The 23,365-nt window shown below is 34.8% G+C and overlaps 1 protein-coding gene across 2 annotated transcripts in view; it reads left to right on the forward strand.

Annotated features, from left to right (window-relative positions):
- Positions 1 to 23,365, forward strand: part of STXBP5 (syntaxin binding protein 5) — a 140,649-nt gene that overhangs the window by 55,288 nt on the left and 61,996 nt on the right. For both annotated transcript variants that reach the window (XM_053591523.1, XM_053591524.1), the window contains 3 exons: positions 5,361 to 5,439; positions 17,811 to 17,965; positions 19,156 to 19,228. In XM_053591523.1, the coding sequence (XP_053447498.1) occupies positions 5,361 to 5,439; positions 17,811 to 17,965; positions 19,156 to 19,228 (307 nt within the window). The remainder of the gene's footprint in view (positions 1 to 5,360; positions 5,440 to 17,810; positions 17,966 to 19,155; positions 19,229 to 23,365) is intronic.

Consider the following 23,365-nt stretch of genomic DNA (forward strand, 5'->3'; position numbering starts at 1 on the left):
TTTCCACGTAGAGGTAAAATGACACCTAGTGGTGAAATCCTCTTAAATGTTCTTTAATTTATTTGTGATTTGATTTAGAAAATAGTCAGTCTAGGATTATAGATGAATAAATTAACGTTTCTGGACCAAAAGCAGTAATCAGTGAGATTATTTAAAACACCTGGGTAGAATATGCCAGCAAAATTAATAAAAAACGATCATTGTAAAAACTGCAATATTTTTGATTTACAGAGAGAATGAAACTATTCTTTTATCCTCTTGGGGACAGGAAAAAATGAGCATAAGGAAAATGAGCATAAGAAATAAAGATCCAATGGTTTAGTTTGAATGCTAGAATAGAGCCATGACAAGAGTTAAGATTTTTTTTACCTGGCCAGGTTTTATGTTAGATATATAAGCTCAGATTTATAAGAATTCACAACACTGCCCTTTAAAATAAATTATTCCAGCCCCTGAAAAACTGGTGGTGAATACTAAAATAAGTTGAAGTCATTATGTCTGAATAATTGTTTTATTTCCTAAAACAAAGTAATTTTTAAAAATAAATGTACAATTTAAGCCTGTAATTTGAGTATCCTAATTTGCCCCTAAAGCCATGATACATAGGGAAAATAGGAAATGGTAGCTTTATTCATCTTTGTTATACGATACGCATTACAAAATTTTACCAAGAGGCAGCCAACACGTGTAGAATATTTTGTAAATATTTTGTAATGAGTATTGTGAGATAAAGGTACATTTAAATACACTTTTTCATTTACCCTATGTATGACTACTTTAGGGGTGAATTTTGGGATACCTTGTAAAATCCCAGATTATATCAGTCTGTCTCTCCTACTAGAACTTTGTATGATAGAAGGAGGATAAAGGCTATGATATGATAGGAGGAGGATAAAGGCTATGGCTGTCTTTAGATTAACTATTTAAGTCCATACATCTCTGAACAGTTTTGGAATAAAGGTTGAAATTCTCAGTTTGTTCGTTGTATGGCACAACTGACTACTTTTTAGATTTAAGCCTTCCTTTTCCATATCTTTTAATCCTTTTACTCCTCAATTCTCTCTTCTCTCAGCAATCAGTCCTTTTCCCCTAGCACTCCTTTCCATGGTTCCTTCAGTTCTGTGACTAGTCACTTTGTTGCTGGAATTCCTCTCTAAGCTGAGTCCTTGGTCTTGGGATCTTAAGAATGAAACCACAGACCACACTGATAAGCACCATGACAATTCATTGACAGCAAGGAAGATTAATGAGCCTGAGGGACAACAGAGGGAGGGAACCCAAGTGGGAAACCCCTTGAGTCTTCAGACTAGGGGTTTAAATGCTGGTTTTCCTGTCCTATGGGTAAGGGTTCTTGGGGGAAGTGTGTCACAATTGGCCCAAGGTCTGGGGGCAGAAAATAATCCTAAAAGTAGCACAGGAATAAGTCTTTGCAGTTTGTGCCTCAGCCAAGGAATTAGAGTGTGTGCTCCCTACTCAAGGAGTGACTACCCCAGCCAAACCTTTTGGGTTGCTTTGTTCATGACCTTGCTAGAACCCAGAGGGTGCAGCCTGGAAAGGGCAGCCTGTTTGTGTCTAGAGATAAGGATCTGTTTTCTGAGCTCACCCAGAGAATGGGGGGTCGTCTAGCCCTAAGTGGGGAATCCTGTATCAACTTCTGGGTTCTTATAACTTGGGCTTACAGAGACTCAATATTCGATACCCTGTCATTTCTTCATAAGTAGGGAAAAGGGATGATCCCCTAGGACCTTGCATTCAGACAGGATTAGATGTTCCATTATCGGTTTACAGATAGGTATTTTTAGAAACTTAAAAATATCGATGACATTTCATATCAGTGGGGATAGAACAATTATTCAGTAAATGATACTGACAGATATATACGTATGTCAAAACTCATCAAATTGTACACATTATTTTCTGGCAGTTATAACTCAATAAAGTTATAAAAACAGCACTCATGGTTGATAATTTATTATTAGGAGAAAAATGTCTTCCCAATACCAAAATATACATGAGATAGAATAATTAAATTTAATAGAATAAACTAGAAAACAATTATAAGAAACCAAAATTTATGTGATTTTGGTGTGAGAAAGACTTTCTAAACATTAAACCGAAGAGGGGACTGAATTTTTTTTGAGGCGGAGTCTCACTTTGTTGTTAACCCAGGTAGAGTGTCCTGGCTTTGTAGCTCACAGCGACCTCAAATTCTTGGGCTCAAGTGATTCTCTTGCCTCAGCCTCCCAAGTAGCTGGGACTACAGGCGCCCGCCACAACGCCCGGCTATTTTTTTGGAGATGAGAGTCTTGCTGTGGCACAGACTAGTCTTGAACCCATGAGCCCGGGCATTTGACCTGCCTTGGCACCTAGAGTGGTAAGATTACACGCATGGACCACCATGCCTGGCCTTGAATTTTTTTTATATACACATATATATCATTTTACGGAATTGGGATTATATTATACTAGTTCCTTCTCTCTCAAGCATCCCCAACATTAGCAGCTCAATACGCCTTCTTACCCTGCCAGGTAAACTAAATCAAAAATCTTATAGTTGGTCTTCCAAAATGGATACAGGGTGGCCATAAGTTTATGTGCAATTTTAAATTGCACACTATTTATTTTGCACACTATTTAAATTGCATGAGAGCTTTTTTTCTGGTCATGGTTTTATAGAAATAAGGATTATATTAGTCTTTTTTTGCATCTTGTTTTTTTTTAATCCACTATACTTCAGTAAAATTCCATCAGTTTTCTGACCTTGCTCTAATTCCTTACCTTAATGGCTGTTTAAAGGCCACTTGTTTAAATTGCAGTTTATTTAGCTGTTCCAAATTAATGGCTATTCACTTTGTTTTCAGTTGTTACTAATCACTACAAATTATACTGCAGTTGCATTCCTTATACATATTCCATAAGAATTGGTCCTGTTGTTTCTATGGAATGAATGCTTAGGAGTACAATTGCTAGTCCTAAAAATTGAGGAGTTTTGTTGGTTTTTACTTGTAATGATCTCAAACTGTTTTTACAAAAATGGCTAAATTCTTCAGATTTCTACCAGCCATGTAATAGTAATTTCTTTTTCAATGTCATTGTCAGTAATAGATGTTATAGCTCATTTTAATTTTTACTATTTTACTTTTTTTTAACTTCCTATTTGCTCAACATCCCAAATTCAACCTGAGATGATGAGCATGGAGGGTTTTTTCTTTCTTTACCAAGTTATTTTTTGGGAATGCACACAGCCTGTACGCATGTGTAACTTTTTAGATCCTCAGGAATATACCTAGTTGTCCATGATTTTCTTTTAAATTCCTGCTCAAACTCTATTTGGCTCAACTAAAATGATAGCCTTAGCCAGCTACACTATTGCCAGTAGGTTGCATTTATTTCTGGAACGCCCTGGGGGTAGGGATTTTACCTCCCTTATCTGAGTTCTAAGGCAAATGAAATAGCCACAGCACTTTGGGATTAGGGTTTTCTGGGGAGCTGTAAATTCAGATAAAATATCGATTATGCTCCTGAAGCTCTAAAGGAACTTCAGTCCTCTCTGTTGGCTGATTTTTCCACTGCATTTTCATGACTAGCTTGCCACTGACCTGAAGAATGAGGGAACGGGAATAGGCCTCCATTAAAAAAGGCCACAGTCCCCAGTTCCCTTCCACTAAACCCGTTTGACTGAGATTCAGTAGTTTCTATGGGTAGATGATCTTCATCTTGTTTTGTGGCTTTAGTTAATGTCAGAGTTCTGTAATGGTTAACGTTAGTTGTTAGGCTAGTATTTTCATGAGTTCACGGAGGTCCTCACTCTATGGGAAGTTAATGTCCTTTGGCAGTTTCCATAGCTGCTGATGGACTTTTAGGCCACCATTAGAATTTTAAGCTCATTTTGTCCACCTTCAAGAAGTACTGTTGGGATTTTAACTACATTAAATTTATAACTTCATTTTGGAAGAATTGATGTTTTAGGATTTCATATTTTCTTAATTGGAGACATCATAAGACTGATAAACTTGATTATTTAAATGTGTATTTCTGTACAGTTTAAACAAAATTTTAGGAATTCAGTGACAAGGGACAGTAGGGAAAGTATTTGCAACATGCTTAACGGTCACAATGTTAATAAGCTTTGAATATAAAATTCAATTTTGAGTTCAAGGAAGTAATAGAAGCACTGCTGGAGGATAGTAAACCAATTTTAAAAAAAAAGAAATACGCATGACCAGTGAGGGATTAAAACAATGCGAATTAAAATGAGTTAAAATTTCCCCTTTACAGCAATAACAACAAAATCAGTGTTGGGGACTTGGGGATGGGTGTGACAAAATACTCTCTTAAATTGCTGACAGAAGTATAAAGTGGCACAACCTGCCTTGGAATGCACTTTTACCCTTACATACTTCTAGTAGGAATTTATCGTAAGGAAATAACCATTAATTTATTCTTTGTTTAAATTGAGTGCCCACTATATGCAAAACAATGTTTTTTTACCAAGGATATAACAACAGAAAACATGCTTACTAAAACACTTGTTTTCTTAGAATTTACGTTCCTTTCAGTGAAGCAAACAACAAACAAAGAAGTAAAATGTAAAGTGCAATAGAATGTGGTAAGTACCATGGAGGAAAAGTGAAGGTCTGGTGGAGGACAGGCCTGGAGGTAGAGGCATGGTCCGTGACTGGCCAATTAAGAAATATAATCATGTTAAAAAGCAATTAATCTCTAAAAAATGGAAAACAGTTTTTTTATTTTCTTTTTTTTTTTTTGAGTTTTCTGTAGTTTCTACAATGAACATGTAGAAATAACTGAAAATAACAAGCAATTTTAAAATAATCAAAATCCTTTGACAAAAGGAAGTCTTTGACACACATTATAGAGGTTGATTTATTTTAACTTTTGGACGTTATAGTGGATGGATTTTACTTTAGGAAAATAAATACAAATGGGTTCATTAACATAAGGTTTAATTTTATAGCCTGTGACACTTTGATGAAAATGTCATAAAAGTTTATTTTTCTCAAAGCTTGCTATTTTGAAACTTGAACTCATTTAGCAAATTGAAAGTCTGTTTTGCTTATCTGCAAATAAGAATATGGGGGATCAGTTTCTCCTACTGGAATTTTACCATATATTGGTAAATGTTACTAAGTTATTCATTTTATTGCTTTTCAGCACTGAATTTCAAAGAGAACCTTTGCTTGATCATTTAAAAAATCTTATTTTGTATTACATACTTCTTTAAAATCACTTTTAATATATTTCATGGTGGATTGTATTGTATTTCACTTCGATTTACGAACTCTGTAAGAATTTAGATTAACTTAGAATTTTAGAATTTAATTCAGGAAAATATATTTTAGGAAAGCAGTTAAAGGATGGGAAGAAGCCAGAACCATGCAAACCTATTCTCAAGGTGGAATTCAAAACAACTAGATCTGGGTAAGATTTTACTTCATTGCCAGTATTCATCGTATATAATTAAGCAAATGGCATGGAAAGCTATCTTATTGTTGTTTGTAAACACCTACTTCTGTTTAATTCAGTCTTAAATTTTATGTTTTCTTTATCTAACAAAAGAAGGAAAATTGGTAAATTTCGAATAACAGACTTATTTGTGTACTTTCTGTGCTTAGTAGTTTTACTATGTATTTTGGAAAGTTTGAATTATCTTTCCTGTCGCACTTCATATATCCTTTAGTAACAATAGTGTTTATTCACTGGTGATAATTTGTGCAATAAGTAATTAAGAGAAAAGCTTTAAAATTTAACTTGTTTATTTATACTATATGTGTTACTTATGAAAATTATTTGTAGTCTTCAGAAATTAAATCTCATCATAAGACTATTTGGCAATTATAAAAATAGGTATGGTTTACTATTAAAGGAAGTTTGCCAGTTGTATTTTAAGACATTGTCTTTATATGAATTAAGAGAATAAGACAGTTTTAAAAATTTATATGTTTTTATATACTTTTTTTTCTTTATAGTTTTTGGCCGGGGCTGGGTTTGAACCTGCCACCTTTGGCATATGGGGCCGGCGCCTACTCCTTTGAGCCACAGGCGCCGCCCCTATATACTTTTTTATATGTATCAAATAAAAATATAATTTTTTACCTTATATTTTTAATGTTACATTTAATGCTACATTTAAAAATATAAGGTAAAAAAAAACGTTAAAATAATTCAATACAAATTCTACATTTTTTTAACCTACAAAGGAATCTTTTATTTATGTTCTAGTTCTCCAGGAGATTATGTGAAGTTATTTAATTTTGTCTATGCAAGAGAATGAATTTATAAAGGCAGAGGTTCTCAAATTATGGTCCATATATTTATTAGAAATATAGATTCTCAGATTGTACCCATGACCTACTGAATCATAAACTCAGATGGTAGGGCCTAGCAGTCTGTGTTTTAAGTTGACCTATAGGAAATTGTAATATATTCTAAGGTTCAGAGCCACTGGTATATTTCCAATAAGAAGCAACTTCCACTGGGATTGAATTTTTGAGCAGTTACTCAGATGAACTCCTTAGGGTTTTGTGTTCTAGAACATTAGAAGAGTTAGTTTTTCTTCAGAAATGACCACCATTCACAAAAATTATCAGCTTTAGGGAAAGCATCTCTTTGTTATAGAACTTAAGGTTAAGCAACTTGCTGCCACAGTAAGTGGCAGAACTCAGATTTGACCACAGTTTGAGAATCTATAGTCTCAGTTACTTCCATTAAATCATAGGTGCTCAAATATTTTGATCACATAGATAGAAGTATGTTAAGAAGTGCATTGTTGGGTGATTTCAATGTTGTGAACACAATAGAGCGTACTTACACAAACCTGGATGGTTCAACCTACTATATACTTATGCTATGTGGTACAGCCTTTTGCTCCTAGGGTACAAATCTATACATAATGTTACTGTATTAAATACTGTGGGCAGTTGTAACACAGCAGCAAGTGTATATCTATACACATCTAGACTTAGGAAAGGTATAGTGTAAATGCAGTATTATAATTTTATAGACCCACCATTGTACATGTGGTCTATTGTTGACCTACACATCATTGTGAAGTCCGTGTACCTATAAATGCCTAAAAAAGAGCAAAACATTTAAAATTTTTATGTTTAATTCTACGAAAAGAAAAGTGTGGCTGCCACCTTGAAGAAACCTGGACCTCATATTGATACTATGTTGGAATGAAAAGTGGAATACAGGGGGCAAAAATGTTCCCTGGATTATTGCCTTTGTTACTAATTAGTATTAGTTAAAATGAATAGACAGGAATTCAGAATATAAATATTAGTTTAAATGTTTAAGCAATTCATTTTATGTTGTACTTTAAACATATTTTTCCTAGTTTCCTTCCTGTTTTTCTTTTCTTTTTTTTTGCTACCATATTTTTCCTATTTTAATTCCTTTTCCATAGGACAAAGGTGACACAGATTAATTGATGGCAGAGTGTTTCCTAATAAAAAAAATTATTTCCCAATCATTTATAAAGTTTGTTACGTACCAGACACTGTGTAAAATGTTTTGCATGCATGATCGTCTCAATTAATTCATCACAACTATCTTTTGACCTGCTAAACATCTATGTTACAAATGAGGACCCTGAAAAACAAAGAAGTCAAATCACTCTGTGCCAAAATCACACAACAAGGGGTGTCATAGTTAGTTAGACAGAATCGATGCTCTGGAGTTCGTTTAATCTGTTGTTTGAATGCAACATATCTGTTGGATCTCAACAAAGGATATAGAGAATGAAGGAGAAAAGAATAAAAGCAACCTTAACGTTTTTATTTTAGCCTCGTGTCTTTTCTCAAAGGAGAATAGGGCTTAGTTGAAATAGATTGGAAGAAGAGATTAAAAAGAAATGTGGGCCAGTTCTAATAACCAGTGCTTACAAACTGGAGCCAGTATTGGAATACTTTCTGCTTGAGGACCAGTAGCCACTGTGTCTCTCCACTGCTGAGACGCCACTGTCACTTCGCTGTGCTCACACAGATGACCTCAACACCATGACCCCCAACTGCTCAGCCTAGGACCAGGAACAGTTGTGAATCTGGCACTGGAGCCGAGACAGTAAGCTCACCCTAAACTGGCCTGACACCCAACCAGGCAAGCCCACTCAAAACCAAGCCATACCCCTACCACCAGCCACCACTTACGCACAGCGTAGGCCACTGAGGCCCTCAGAGACTCACTCACATGGACCGTAGCCAAAGAAGCTACATGGAGATTGCACTACTGCATCTACCCAGAACCAAAGCAGTGTACACTACCCAGCTGATACACTAGGATATCCACATACAGATAAAGTCTTCCCTTATAAAAGCTGTACTCCATAAAATTAGAAGAGGTAACTGTTTCACCAAATTTTCAGATTTCATTATAGAGACACATATAAATCATGAAAAGCTAGGAAATCTGACATCCCTAAGGGACATTAATAATTCTCTAGTAACAGACCCCAAAGTAGAAGAAATTTACAAAATCCCCGAGAAGGAATTCAACATAAAGATTTATTTTTTAATGGAAACTCAGAAAGATACAGAGAAACAATTCAACCAAATCAGAAAAAAAATTGTGATGCGAATAAGAAATTCAACAAGGAGATATAAATGAAAACCAAACAGAAATCTAAGCACTGAACAACATAGTGAAATTAAAAAGATAATCAAGAATTTTAACAATAGACAAGATTAAACAGAAGAAAGAATTTCTGTACGTGAAGATAGGTCTTTTAAAATAACCCAGTCAGAGGGAAAAAATGAAATAAAAAAGAATGAGGAAAGCTTACAGAACTTACAGTACACCATTAAATGAGCAAATATGCACATATTCTTTTTAGAGAGGAAGAAGAGATGGGGGAAGGAACGAGAATATGCTTAGCAAAATAATAGCTGAAAACTTTCCAAGTCTTGGGAGAGATACTGACGTTCAGATTCAGAAAGCTCAAGGGTACCCAAACAGACCTACACTTAAAAACGTCTTAATCTAAGGTACATTATAATCAAGCTGTCAAAAATCAAAGTCAAAGTCAAGGGCAGCACCTGTGGCTCAAAGGAGTAGAGCGCTGGCCCCATATGCTGGAGGTGGCAGGTTCAAACCCAGCCCTGGCCAAAAAAAACTGCAAAAAAATCAAAGTCAAAGAGAATTCTAAAATTCTATCAAATCACATGTAAGTAATCTATGTCAAACGATCAGTAGATTTCTCAGTTTAAATGCAGGACAGTAAAGAATGGATGGCATACTCAAAGTGCTAAAAAAAGAAATTACCGTTTAAGAATACTGTATTCAGCAAAACGATCCTTCTGAAATGGAGAAATGAAGTCCTTTTCAGACAAACTAAGCCTAAGAGATTGATCACCCCTAGACTGATCTTAGAAGAAATGATTAAGGGAGTGCCACAGCCATTTAGATTGGAATCTAAAAAAGTTGATCTCATAGAAGTATTAAATAAAACAGTGGTTGCCAGAGACTGGGGAGGACAGAGGAGAGAAGGGTGGGGAGAAGATTTTCAGTGGGTACAAAGTTGCAAATTAGTTGGAAGAGTAGGTTCTGGGGTTTTACTGCGCAGTGCAGTGACCATGGTCAACAACAAAGATGTTACAAATATCAAAATACAGTAGAACCTCATAGTTGACTACCTCCTCACATTGACCACCTCTTTAAGTTTGCCTAAGTTGACCTAAATCATAAACCAGGCATACATCACAAGTAGTATCTGTACAGTAGGCCTATTCCCTTATGTTGACCAGTCTGGTACGGTACCTTGAGTGGTCAACTTACAGAGGTTCTACTAGAAGAGAGTATTTCATATTCTCCTACCACAAAGAAGTGACAAATGTTTGAGGTGAAGTATATGCTAATTTATCTGATTTTATCATTAACTATGTGTGTACTTACGAAAACATCACATTGTACCCATAGATATCTACAATTATTATATCATTTATAAAGAAAAAGTAAAAGTGAGTATTTAATAGTTAAATATGGCAATCTAGTCACATAGGAGGATCACATCTAAGAGATTACTTTATTCCTTTTCATCATAACACCTATTATGGCAAACTTTTGAAAAGAGCCAGATGATAAATATTTTAGCTTTTGCAACCTATATGCTCTCTGTTGCAACTAATCAACTCTGCTTTTGTAGCCCCAAAACAGCCATACACGATATATAAATAAATGAATGCAGCTGTGTTCCAGTAAAACTTTCTCTATGGACACTAAAATTTGAATTTTGTATAATTTTCGTGCATCATAAAATATTCTTTTTTCAATTATATAAAAAATATAAAAACAATTTTAATAACATTGATTCTGCCAATCCACAAGCATGGTGTATTTCCCACCTGTTTACGTACGTCTTCTGTGGTTTCTTTCCTCAAATGTTTCATAATTCTCCCTATAGGCTTCTTTCACTCCCTTTGTTAAGTATATTCCTAGGTATTTTATTTTCTTTATTGCTACTTGGAAAGGTATCATGTTCTTACCATGAAAGGGTGCTGAATTTTGTCAAACGCGTTTTCTGCATCAATTGAAAGGATTATATATGGTCTTTGTTTTTGCATCTATTGGTGAATTACGTTTATAGATTTGCACATGTTGAACCGTCTTTGCATCTCTGAGGTAAAGCCCACTTGGTCATGGTGAATAATGTTTTTATGTGGTACTGAATTTTGTTTGCTAAAATTTTATTGAGAATTTTTGCCTCTATTTTCATAAAGAATATTGGTGTGCAGTTTTCTTTTATAGTTGTATACTTTCCCGGCTTTTTTATCAAGGTAATACTGGCTTCATAGACTGTGTCGGGGAGGATTCCATCCTTTTAATGTTAAGGAATAATTTCTGTAGTATAGGTACATGTTCTTCTTTGTAGGTTTGGTAAAGTTCAGGAATAAAACTTGGTCCAGGACTTTTTTTAGTTGGGACTTTTTTTTATTGCTGTTATAATTTTGGTGTTCAATGACAGTCTATTCAAGAGTTCTATTCTTCCTGATTGGGCCTCTGAGAATTGTTTCCAAAAATTTGTCGAGACTAGTTTCCCAACATTGTGACTTTTACCTAAAAGCTTAAATTTTATCCCTGTAAATAAATAATTGATGTTGTTTTTCTTAAAATGACAGTCTTAATGCATTTTGGAGAAAATGTCAGTTATCCAACCCTAAATAGTGATAGTTTGTAATTCTTTGAAGCAAAAATAATTGCAGGTAGTTCACTTGATTCACTCAAAGGATTGCATGTATGTGTCTCTAGAACATAGCCCTCTAACTCTGTATGCAGAAGTGCATTGGCCTACTTCTTATTTTGTCCACACACATGTGTCAAGGATCAAAATTTAAAATTAGTCATTTGGTATTCCATTGAGGGCATTCAGAAGTGGAGGTGGGGAGTGCTGTAATGTGTGGTAATGAAGATAACAGTTACTAGTCAGTTACATGCCCCTGCTTTGATTACTGATGAGATGCCAAGGGACTTTATCCACCTGTTTCCACCTGTTGTTTCTTTTGTGGAAATATCGACACAATGAGCAGGCAAGTAATGTCTTAATATAATAAAAATGGTCTGACTCACAGACCTTTTGAAAGGGTGCTGGTAAGCCCTAGGGGTCCACAGACCACGTTCTGAACATTGCTGTTGTATATTGCACAGCAATTTAGAAGATCTGTACAAAAGGAAATGCTTTGGGATTTAACATTTTTGATACCTAAAGGTACATCAGTTAGTCCCAATTCATATTACAGTTTAATTTAGCATCACAAAAATAATGTAGACAAAACATTTAACATAAAATTATGTTAAAATCAGAATCTTTTTCTAATACTATACTACATGAATCCACTCTACAAAAATATTAATTTAAATTGCTCTTTAAATGAATAGGAACTTGTTTAACTATATTTTGTTCATTAATTTTTCTCCCAGGCATAAATATTTTTATCTTTATTAATGAAGGAATATTTTGGTTGGTCACTAGGAAACATGGTTTGGAGAAGGCCAGCCTAATTCCAGGTGGTCCTCTTAAAATTGACAAAGGTACAAATCTGAACTACAAGGACACTGGAATATTATCAGGTTCATTGTGCTAGTAAAATGATAGGTATATTGAGAGAATATATTTTGTACTGAGTACTTTAATAATTAATTTACATATCGTTAACATTTATTCCTCACAATAATCTTAGGAGATAGGTAGATTTTACTGAAGAGAAAACTAAGGCCTCAAACAGTAGTCTTCACAAATGTAAAGTAATAGAGCTGGGATTTGAATACAGATATCTGCTTCCAAAGCTTAAGTTCCAACCAGCGTGCTTTTGATAGCCTCTCTACTGCACTTCATTATCATAATGATTTATTGTTATGCTACCTTGTTATTTCTCTGTTCTGCTCAAAAAGGACCCAGAAGAAAACTTTTCATGCCTAAGCATTAATTTTCTATTTTTGTCAAAAAAGTAGTTTTGGGGATCGGCCTCCCTACCCAGACACCCAGTTGAGGTGATATGTGAAAAGAGTGTGAAGGGGCATGGGGCCTTGTAGTGAGATCCTCGATAACATCCTTACATTCTCTGCTACCTACCCAGTAGTGATAGAGTCCGTCTCAACTTTGTGCATACTAGTGCCACGTAAAGTGTGACCTGCAAATGGTTCCTGTTTGCTAACTGGTCTGAGAATAAAAAATATAGAGGTCAAGAGTAAATGTAGAAACTTTAATGCCACTTGAGTTGCTGAAACATGTATGTACATGTGTACATTATTGTGTGTGTGTGTGTTTACAAAAGCATGGATTTGCAACAAAATAAAAACTTAAAAAAAAAAAATAGTTCTTGACCGCAGAGTTTGGAAAACAACGTTCAAGACTAATATCATGTGATTTAGACAAGTGCTTCTAATTCATCTCCCATTGTTTTAAATTTTATAGTTTTTTTCTTTTCAGCACTTATATTAAAATCACATTTTTGAAACCATTGTTCTAGTAGAATTTATTTGTATATTTTTAGTGTGCTTCACAAGTTAATTTTTTACTTTAACCATTTATGCACATGAACTTATTCTATTTGAAATTTTATCAGCAAAGTAAATCTAACCTTTTAAATTGTATTTTCCATGAAAAATAATTTGATGTGAAATATAAGAGCATTACATAGGTTTCCATTAGACTGTTCAGTTTAGATATTAATAATTTACATTTGAAATTTGAATTAAGAATCTTAGAAATTTAATATATGAGTGTCTCATAAAATCAATCATTATGTATTCATTCATTTAGCAAATCTGAATGTCTTTGAATTTGTGCTAAGTACTGGAATTAGAGTAGTAAAGTTTATGTATTAGTTACCAAGTCTTTTCAAGAGGTAAGGTATAATTCTACTCACCAAATACATAGTTATTAAGTGTTCCCTCTAAAATAAAAGTGTATATTTCCACTTGAAAAAAAAATGGAGAATTTGGTAAGGTTAGTAATGTAAACAGTTAGTAATATTGACAGTGGCGTGGGAGATTGATTATTTAGCCCCATTTTAAAAATAGGTAGAGATAGCAAATAGCATAGTAGAAGTGCTAATTATGTAGAGTATCGGAGCAGCACAGTAGTAAGATTTCAGACTGCTTCACAAAGTGTTTCCCCAATCTGGCGATGCACTAAAATCTCTCGAGAGGCTGGGCCCCTCCTCCAGCATGTTCAGTGCATTAAGTCTACTGAGACAAGTTTAGTAGCATTTAGAATATGTCTTTGACACACACTTTAGGGATACCTAGTTAGAGTAGAAGGAGATAAACTGAACAGAGGGAAAGTGGATACACCATGGTAGTTGAGTGTGATAAGTGCAGAGTAGCGGTGTGTGGAGGGTGAGGGTGGTTAGGAACATGCAGCAGGGGCTCCTGCTCATGGGGGAGTGAGTCAGGAAAGGTTTATCTCAGAAGATGGTGATTGACTCGGGTTTGAAGGAAGAACAGGAATTAGCTAAACAGAAAATGAGGGAAAGTGTATCCCTTCAGTGAACAACTTGTCCAAATGTTACCGGAGTTATATAAGCCTCAGGTGATAAAGACCAGAACTAAAGTAATTGTAGAGAAAAGGGCGACAGACTCCAGAAAGCCTAGTAGATTAAACAGGATACGTTTACAAGATCAGGAGTCCTTGTATCCATTACCGTGCACTGCCTTACTCGCTATGCCACAACCCAGTGGGCTTTTATTTCCTTGAGTACACTCCACTCATTCCTGACCTTGGGTCTTTGCAGTAGTACTCCTGCCATCTAGAGTAGACTCTTTCTCCCCAAACCCAAGCTCTCTTAGTGGCTGGCTCCTATTCATCTGGTCCCGGCTCATCTGCCATCACTCACGGGGCCTGTCCTGGTCATGCTGTCTTACCGTCACCCTTCTGGTCAGCCTATCATTCTTGCTTGTTTCATTTTCTTCATAGGACCTTTTACAAGGTGTTAATTGTCTACCTGTACTAGAAAATGTTATTCTCAGGAACACAGGGTACTCAAAAATAGTTGAGTGAATGAATAGGTTAAGCTAATTAGTTGTACAGATGGCTTTTTGAATAGAGGTGGCTCTTTTAAATAAAGAGGGCTTCATATGAAAACACAGCTTGAACCAAACCTGTTGTCAAGGCAGATGTGGGGAGGTTAATCATTGGCCAAAAGTATATATATATACTCCATGAAGTGTCCAGCCTCGTAAAAAAACTAATCAAATCATAGAACTTCCAAACTATTATCTCCCTAACCTAGATGACTTCCAAAAGGAGGGTCTTGGTTAATACCCAATTATCACTAAAAGGATTCTACTAAAATTCTTAAGTAATAGAATAAAAGTTATATTACTGTAGACCTTTATCACATTCCTATACATTATATACATTATAAGGTTAATGTAAATATTTTTCCCCTCCACAATTTATGTATCACCTTGAGATAATCAAGATCCTTAGAATTTTTAATAAAATTCCAAATACCAACACCTTAGGGCTAAAATACTTAATTTGATTCTGTCATTGTATTTTTGACTAATTTCTTCTCATAAAAATACTCGTTTCAATGCGATGCCTGTGGCTCAAAGGAGTAAGTAGGGCGCCGGCCCCGTATGCCGGAGGTGGCGGGTTCAAGCCCAGCCCCAGCCAAAAACTGCAAAAAAAAAAAAAAATACTTGTTTCATTAATATCTATACTTTAAGTTCTTGGATATTATAATGGAAAAAAATACCACCCAGGGGGTTAATCAGTTGGGTGGGTCTTACCTGTCAATCAGATAATTTCAAAGAAACAGCACAAAACATAGCAAAAATTAATTATATAAAGGTGTTTTTTTTTTTTTTTTTTTTTGCTGAATTTGGTAAGTTTTTATTGAGAATAAAATTATCTTGGTTACAGGTCACTTGGCATTCCTTGAAAACTTTTATTTTTTGAGACAGAGTCTCACTATGTCACCCTGGGTAGAGTGCTGTGGCGTCACAGCTCACACCAACCTCAAACTCTTGGGCTAAAGCGATTCTCTTGCCTCAGCCTCCCAAGTATCTGGGACTACAGGCCCCTGTCACAATGCCTGGCTAACAAACTTTTTTTTTTTTTTTAATTGTTTTTATCCTTAGTTCAGAAAAGAAGTACAATAAACTTAAAAAATCTTGGTACAAAAATTTATTTGCCTTCCAAGAAAACCAACCTAATTGCCATAGTGTTAAGACTGTTTACACTAGTCACCTACCCAGGTGTTTTTGGACATTTTACTCTATGCTGTTACACAACTGTCATCTCTGTTTTCATGGTTCTGACATTAATGACACATTTTAAAAAAATTTGGTTATATATAAATACACACTTACCAACTATTCTTGAAATACTACATATGGACTACCTGGCCTAGGTCTCCCAGTCTGTAAAAATTTAGCAAGTATTACTTCCCTGTTGGTCTTCATCCCTCTTCCTGGTAGTTTATATTTGTATCTTGCATTCCATCATATAAAAGAGAGAAGGTATTTCTGTTTATTCATCATATGTGATAAAGAGTAAGTTAAAGATACTTTCCTGACCACAACTGTAATAATCAAAGTATGCTTACAGCTAGAAAAGATGAATCTATAGGTGTGGTTCTATACATAATAAAATGTTAAGGTCCTCCCTGGAATTAATAAGATAGAGAATGGTGAGTGTGACACACATTTCTGTTCATTTGTTCATTCATTTGAAAACATATTTAATTAAGACCTACTATGTAGCAAGTGCTATTTGAGGCACTGTATATTTACTTATAAATTACATGTTAAATTTTAAGGAAGTTTATTCTTGTTTTAGATAAAACTAAATATGTTTAGCAATTTCCTGTTTTTTTTTTTTTTCTACATACACTCAAGGGAAGTTTCACAATGGGTGGTAAGAATGCTTTGATCATACTGGCTGTAATAATAGGGTAACTCTTACTAAGGTTGTACTGTTTGCTGTAAGAATTGTCTGTGATTAGATACTTATCACTTTATCTTCATTTTATGTGGGTCACTATGAAAGTTTTGAGACAGATTGTGTTACGTCCATTATTTCTCTTCCAAGCAACACAGTTGACCGTGTAGTTTCTGATTCACTGGTGCAAGTTTCTACTTGGGTTTATTGGTGTTGCTGGGATGGCTTCATTTGTTTCTGTCTGCACATATTTTACGTTTTCTTGATTTTTTTTTTCTATCTCAAAACTTTCATAATGACCCCTGTATACATGTAGAAATTATGCACAGAGAAATTAAATTAAGCACCTTGTTCAAAATCACACAGCAAGCAAAACCAGAGCTCAGATTTAATTGCGGGTGATTTAGCTGTGGAACTAACACTTTTAATCGTTATTACATACTGCTTGTAGAAGATGGGAAGATTTAAAAAATTCGATAAATGGAAAAGAAGGAAGTAACATCATGAATAATGGGTGAGGAGGAAGATAGATATACTGGGCTTAGAGTAAACATTGTAAAACAGTCTCAGACAAACTGTAATTGGAGAGATTAAAGGAAATCAGATACAGAATGTTTAAAATCATCTGCATGATGTACTGTAAATAACTTCACCAACAAATGGATAGACTAATCAGAGATAGAGAAATAACCTGCATACTGTAATGTATGAAAAAAATTGGAATGCAGTTTTTTAAAATCAGTCTAGTTAAATCACTTAGATTTAATAATGACTAACATGGAAAGAACAGGAAAATTAGATTAACATAGTTGTTTGACAAATTAGAATCGTCAGTCCAACAACTGATCTGAGCGCATGGGGGTTGTGGTTTGAAGAGTGTAGCAGCCAAGGTTCTAGCAGAAAATTAAGGCCTACAGGAAATGATTTGAATGACTCTTCTCATTTCTCTCAAGGGAGATCGGTGGTTAGTACAATTCTTTATGCATCCTTGGGAAGTTAATTCATTACATGCAGTGGATGCCTCAAGGCATTAAGATTCTCTCTGGGAATTTCTCTGGAGGACTAGTTAGCATTGATGTCAAAGCAGTACATTCAAGATACTTAGCAGAAACCCTGAGAGAATTTTATGACAGTTTTATATAAGACATGAAAGTTTTAAAGACCAAGGGAAGGTATGGGAGTCAAATGTACTCAATGTTCATTTATATTTTAGGTTAATTTTCAGAAATTCACCTGGGTTTTACCTAATCCAATTATAAACTCCACACAGGACTATTCAATGTTATGGTATATAAAAGTGTTAGAATTTAAGATTTTGTTATTTCATTAAATAAAAAAAACTGTGATTCAGCAAGAAAATTGTCTTCACTATGCTATTTTTAATCCCAATTATATATTTTATTTCCAGGGAACCTTTCATTATTTTATCAGGAGGTTTGTCATATGATACTGTAGGAAGAAGACCTTGCTTAACGGTGATGCATGGGAAAAGCACTGCTGTGCTAGAGATGGACTATTCAATTGTTGATTTTCTAACACTATGTGAAACACCATATCCAAATGGTAAGCTTTGCAACTTTAAAATTCATACTCTGTATAGACACCTGATATTCAAAACAAAGACCTATATGCTGTCTAAGTAGTTTTCTTGTCCTGCTATGCTAATTCTTATGGGGAAGAGATGCTGTATTCATAACCTCATAAATTTTATGTCAGAAATTTTAAAATTAATTATTTAATATTAGATATTAGTAGTAAGTGCCTTTGATAAACACTATTCATATTAAGAAACATTTAAAAATTCTATAAAACAGTAGTATATTAATTAGGATTCTCTAGAGAAGCAGAACCTATAGAAGACAGAGATTGATTAATATAAATGAATTCATTCACACAGTTGTAGGAACTGGTAAGTCTAAAAACTGTTAAGCAGGCTACCAGGCTGGAAATTCAAGAGTTGATGTTGCTGTCTTGAGTGAAAAATCTGCAGGTTGAAATCTCAGCTATGGTTTCTGTATTACAATCTTGAGGCAGAATTGCTTCTTTGGGAAACCTTAGTTGATGCCCTTAAGGCCCTTCTCGGAGTGGACGAGGCCCACTCACTCATTCAGAGGGCAATCTACTTTACTTAAAGGGTAAGATTTAAATGTTCATTACTTCTGAAAAATATCTTCACAGCAGCTTTTAGGCAGGTGTTTGATCAAACAGTTGGGGGTATCATAGCGTAGCCATGTTGACACATAGAATTAATCGTCACAGCTAGTATATACGACTCAAGAGGAATTTAAATTTGAATCTTTTTTACTTCATTTTAGACTCATTGAGGTGTTAAGATATAAGCCATTAACAGGTACATATAAAACATTCAAGAAAGATATTAAAGTATTCTAGTAGAATTCTGTTATGTTCTTGTGACAGCAAATAATGAAAATTGTTCTTGAGGTGTTCAGATTTAAAGTTTTGTTTTGTTATGTATGTCCATCCTTAGAATTTCCAATATCATAGAAATTACTGGGAGCTTCTTGTTTTACTCATTTTTACAAAGGCAAAATCATTGTGAGTGGATTATTAAACAGATTTATCCCATCTAAAATATACTAGATTTAATTTTTTAAAACATGCATGAAGTATTGTAATATCAGCATATTAAATATAAAAAATAAAACAAATCCAAGCAAGAAATGCTTATTATCTAATATGCTGTCTGTTTACTTTCTAAAAACTATTAATTATGCATTGTTCTCCTATTCTAGATTTTCAAGAACCATATGCTGTGGTGGTTCTTCTAGAAAAGGATTTAGTACTTATAGACCTTGCACAAAACGGGTAAGAAAATTTGGTGAGCGAATCTTATCAGTATGTGATTGGGGAAAAAAAAAAAAAAAAAAACCTTCTGGTATAGGTGAAGCCCTAGATGTATATCCATAACCTTGACCCCATATTTCTGATTCTCTCTCAGATTTCCCTGTTTTTTGAATCTCATGGAATTTACTTTTTTAAGTCAAAATTTGTTGTATTTCTGGAATTTGATATGCTTCATTCAACCTGACACTGGAATCCTGGGACCACACTAATTAGCATGTGCAAATTGATCCCACCATGGTTTAGATGGTCTCTCTACCTCTCTTCATGCTCCATACAGTGTGCTGCGCGCATTGTTGTCTGATCGAATTTCAATGCAGCACCAATTGTGGTCCTGTCATCTTTAAACCATGGTTTGCTGTTGTTTTTTGACTTAAAACACCTCCTCAGTTTGCTACTCCCAACAGTAGGAATTCAGGTCTTTTTCCCAACCTGGTATCTCACTGTGCTCTCTTTCACTGGGAAAACCAAATTGTGTGTTCTGCAGACTTCACACTTCCCTGTCTTCTGTTATGTAATTCCCAGTAGCACAACACTACACTGCCACTGAAAATACACATCACTTTCAAAGTCAGCTTTCTTTTCTTTTTTAAGCACTCTCTTACCAGATATATCCATCAGACCTATAAATCTCTACCATAGCTTTTCTGTGACTTTTCATGATATTTGCCATATTCTGCTTTGCCTATCATAGGTGATTATATGTTTACTTATAAATTCTTTGAATGTAAGCTCATTGTTTTATTTATCCTGAGAAATAGTTATTAAGCATGGTTTCAATTGAGTAAACCTATTCAGTATTTCAGTGCTTCTCAGTCAAGGGTGATATTTGGCAAAGTCTGTGGAGATCTTTTATTGGGCTGAGGATGTTGTTCCTGGCATCTAGTGAGTAGAAGACAGATGCCGCATCAGACCCTCAGTGCACAAGGCAGTCCTCCACAGTAAGAATTATCTGTTCCAAAATGCAATAGCACTGACATTGAGAAAACCTGAAATAGGTAACAGTATTATTTACCTGATCTTTGGACAATCCTAAATTCCCTTCAGTTTGGCTCTAGCTATTTGTAATAACAGTGAGGTTTTTCTTCTTTATTAAAATGAAAAGACCATTTGAAAATATTATTTCTATGTAACAGTCCTAGAATAAATTATTCTTTTTTTTCTTCATTAAATCATAGCTGTGTACAATAATGCAATCATGAGGTACAGTGTGCTGGTTTCATATACAGTCTGAAATATTTTCACTGAACTGGTTAACATAGCCTTCATGGCATTTTCTTAATGATTGTGTTCAAACCCTTATACTCTTCACTTAGTAAACTTCACCTGCACCCTTCCAAGATGCACCCTCCTCCTTTCCCCTCCCTTGCCCCCTTCCCCGTATTCTTGTACTGAGATTGGGTTGTAGTCTTCGTATGAAAGCTATAAATTAGTTTCATATTAGGGCTGAGTACATTGGGTACTTTTTCTTCCATTCTTTGGATACCTTGCTAAGAAGAATATTTTCCAGCTCCATCCAGGTAAACATGAAGGAGGTATAGTCTCCATCTTTCTTTATGGCTGCATAATATTCCATGGTGTACAAATACCACAATTTATTAATCCATTCATGAGTCAATGGGCACTTGGGTTTTTGCCATGACTTAGCAATTATGAATTGGGCTGCAATAGAGATTCTGGTACAACTATCTTTGTTATAGTGCTATTTTTGGTCTTCTGGATATATATCTAGTAGAGGAATTACAGGATTGAATGGCAGATCTATTTTTAGATCTCTAAGTGTTCTCCAAACATCTTTCCAAAAGGACCATATAAGTTTGCATTCCTACCAGCGGTGCAGAACTGTTCCCTTTTCTCCACATCTGCGCCAACATCTCTGGTTTTGGGATTTTGTGGGCTAATCTTACTGGAGTTAGATGATATCTCAAAGTAGTTTTGATTTGCATTTCTCTGATGGTTAACGATGATGAGCATTTTTTCATGTGTTTGTAGGCCATGCACCTGTCTTCTTCAGAGAAGTTTCTCTTCAAGTCCCTTGCCCAGCCTGAGAGGGGATCACTTGTTCTTTTTTTGCTAATATGTTTGTGTTCTCTGTGGAATCTGGTTATTAAACCTTTGTCGGAGACATATCCTGCAAATATCTTCTCCCATTCTTTTCTAATTGCGATGGCTAAAACTTCCATTACAATGTTAAAGAGCAATGGAGACCATGGGCAATCTAGCCTGCTTCCTGATCTGAATGGAAATGGTTTCGATTTAACTCCATTTAAACCTACAATATTGGCTGTAGGTTTATTGTAGATGGTGTCTATTAGTTTGAGAAGTGTCCCTTGTATACCCATTTTCTTAAGTGTTCTGATCATGAAGGGATGCTGGATATTATCAAAAGCTTTTTCTGCATCAATTGAGATAATCATATGGGCTTTGTTTTTTAATTTATGTATGTGCTGAATTATATTTATAGATTTATGTATTTTGAACCAGCCTTGAGACCATGGGATAAAACCCACTTGGTTGTGGTGTATGATTTGTTTGACATGTTGTTGGATTCTATTTGCTAGGATCTTGTTGAATATTTTTGCATCAATATTCATTAGTGATATTGGTCTATAATTTTCTTTTCTTGTTGGGTCTTTTCCTGGTTTGGGGATCAAGGTGATATTTGCTTCATAAAATGTGTTGGGTAGTATTTCTTCTTTTTCTATATTTTGGAAAAGTTTGAGTAATATAGGTACTAGTTCCTCTTTAAAAGTTTGGTAGAATTCTGATGTGAAGCCATCTGGACCTGGGCTCTTCTTTTTAGGGAGATTTTGTATAGTTGATGCTATTTCAGAACTTGATATAGACCTGTTCAACATTTACACCTCATTCTGGCTAAGTCTTGGGAGGTGGCATGTTTCCAATTATTCTTCTATTTCCTTCAGGTTTTCGTATTTCTGAGAATAAAGTTTCTTGTAATATTCATTAAGGATTTTTTGAATTTCTGAGGCATCTGTTGCTATTTTGTCTTTACCATTTCTAATTGATGAAATTAGAGATTTTATTCTTTTTTTTTCCTGGTTAGGTTAGCCAAAGGTTTATCTATTTTATTGACCTTTTCAAAAAAACCACTTACTGATTTATTGATCTGTTGTATAATTCTTTTGTTTTCAATTTTATTTAATTCTGCTCTAATTTTGGTTATTTCTTTTCTTCTGCTGGGTTTGGGATTGGAATGTTCTTCCTTTTCCAGTTGCTTGAGATGTCCCATTAAGTTGATAACTTCCTCTCTTTCTGTTCTCTTGAGGAAGGCTTGCAGTGCTATAAATTTCCCTCTTAGGACTGCCTTTACGGTATCCCAGAGGTTCTGACAATTCATGTCTTCATTGTCATTTTGTTCCAAAAATTTGTTTATTTCCTTCTTATTCTCATCTATGACCCAGCTATCATTCAGCATGAATTTATTCAGTTTCCATGTTTTTGTATGAGTATGCAGGTTTTTGTTGTTACTGAGTTCCACTTTTATTCCATGATGGTCTGAGAAGATGCAAGGAATAATTTCTATTCTTTTGTAATGGCTGAGGTTAGATTTGTGACCTAAGGTGTGATCAGTTTTGGAGTATGTTCCATGAGCTGATGAGATGAATGTGTATTCAGTTTTGTTAGGATAAAATGTTCTGTAAATATCTGTTACATCCAATTGTTGGATGGTTAAATTTAAATCTAAAATTTCTTTGCTTAGCTTCTTTTTGGAGGATTTATCCAGCACCACTAAATGGGTGTTAAAATCTCCAACTAGTATGGACTTGGAGGAAATCAAGTTGCTCATGTCCATTAGAGTTTCTCTTATAAATTGAGGTGCATTTTTGTTGGGTGCATAAATATTAATAATTGAAATCTCATCATATTGAGTCTTGCTCTTAACAAATATGTAGTGACTCTCCTTCTCTTTCCTTACTTTTGTTGGTTTAAAGCCTATTGTATCTGCAAATAAAATTGCAACATCTGCTTTTTTCTGTTTTCCATTTGCCTGGAATATAGATGACCATCCCTTCACCCTGAGTCTATATTTATCTTTTAAGGTAAGTTGAGATTCTTGTATACAGCAGATATCTGGTCTGA

Source organism: Nycticebus coucang, chromosome 5, assembly GCF_027406575.1.
Source record: "Nycticebus coucang isolate mNycCou1 chromosome 5, mNycCou1.pri, whole genome shotgun sequence".
NCBI lineage: Eukaryota > Metazoa > Chordata > Mammalia > Primates > Lorisidae > Nycticebus > Nycticebus coucang.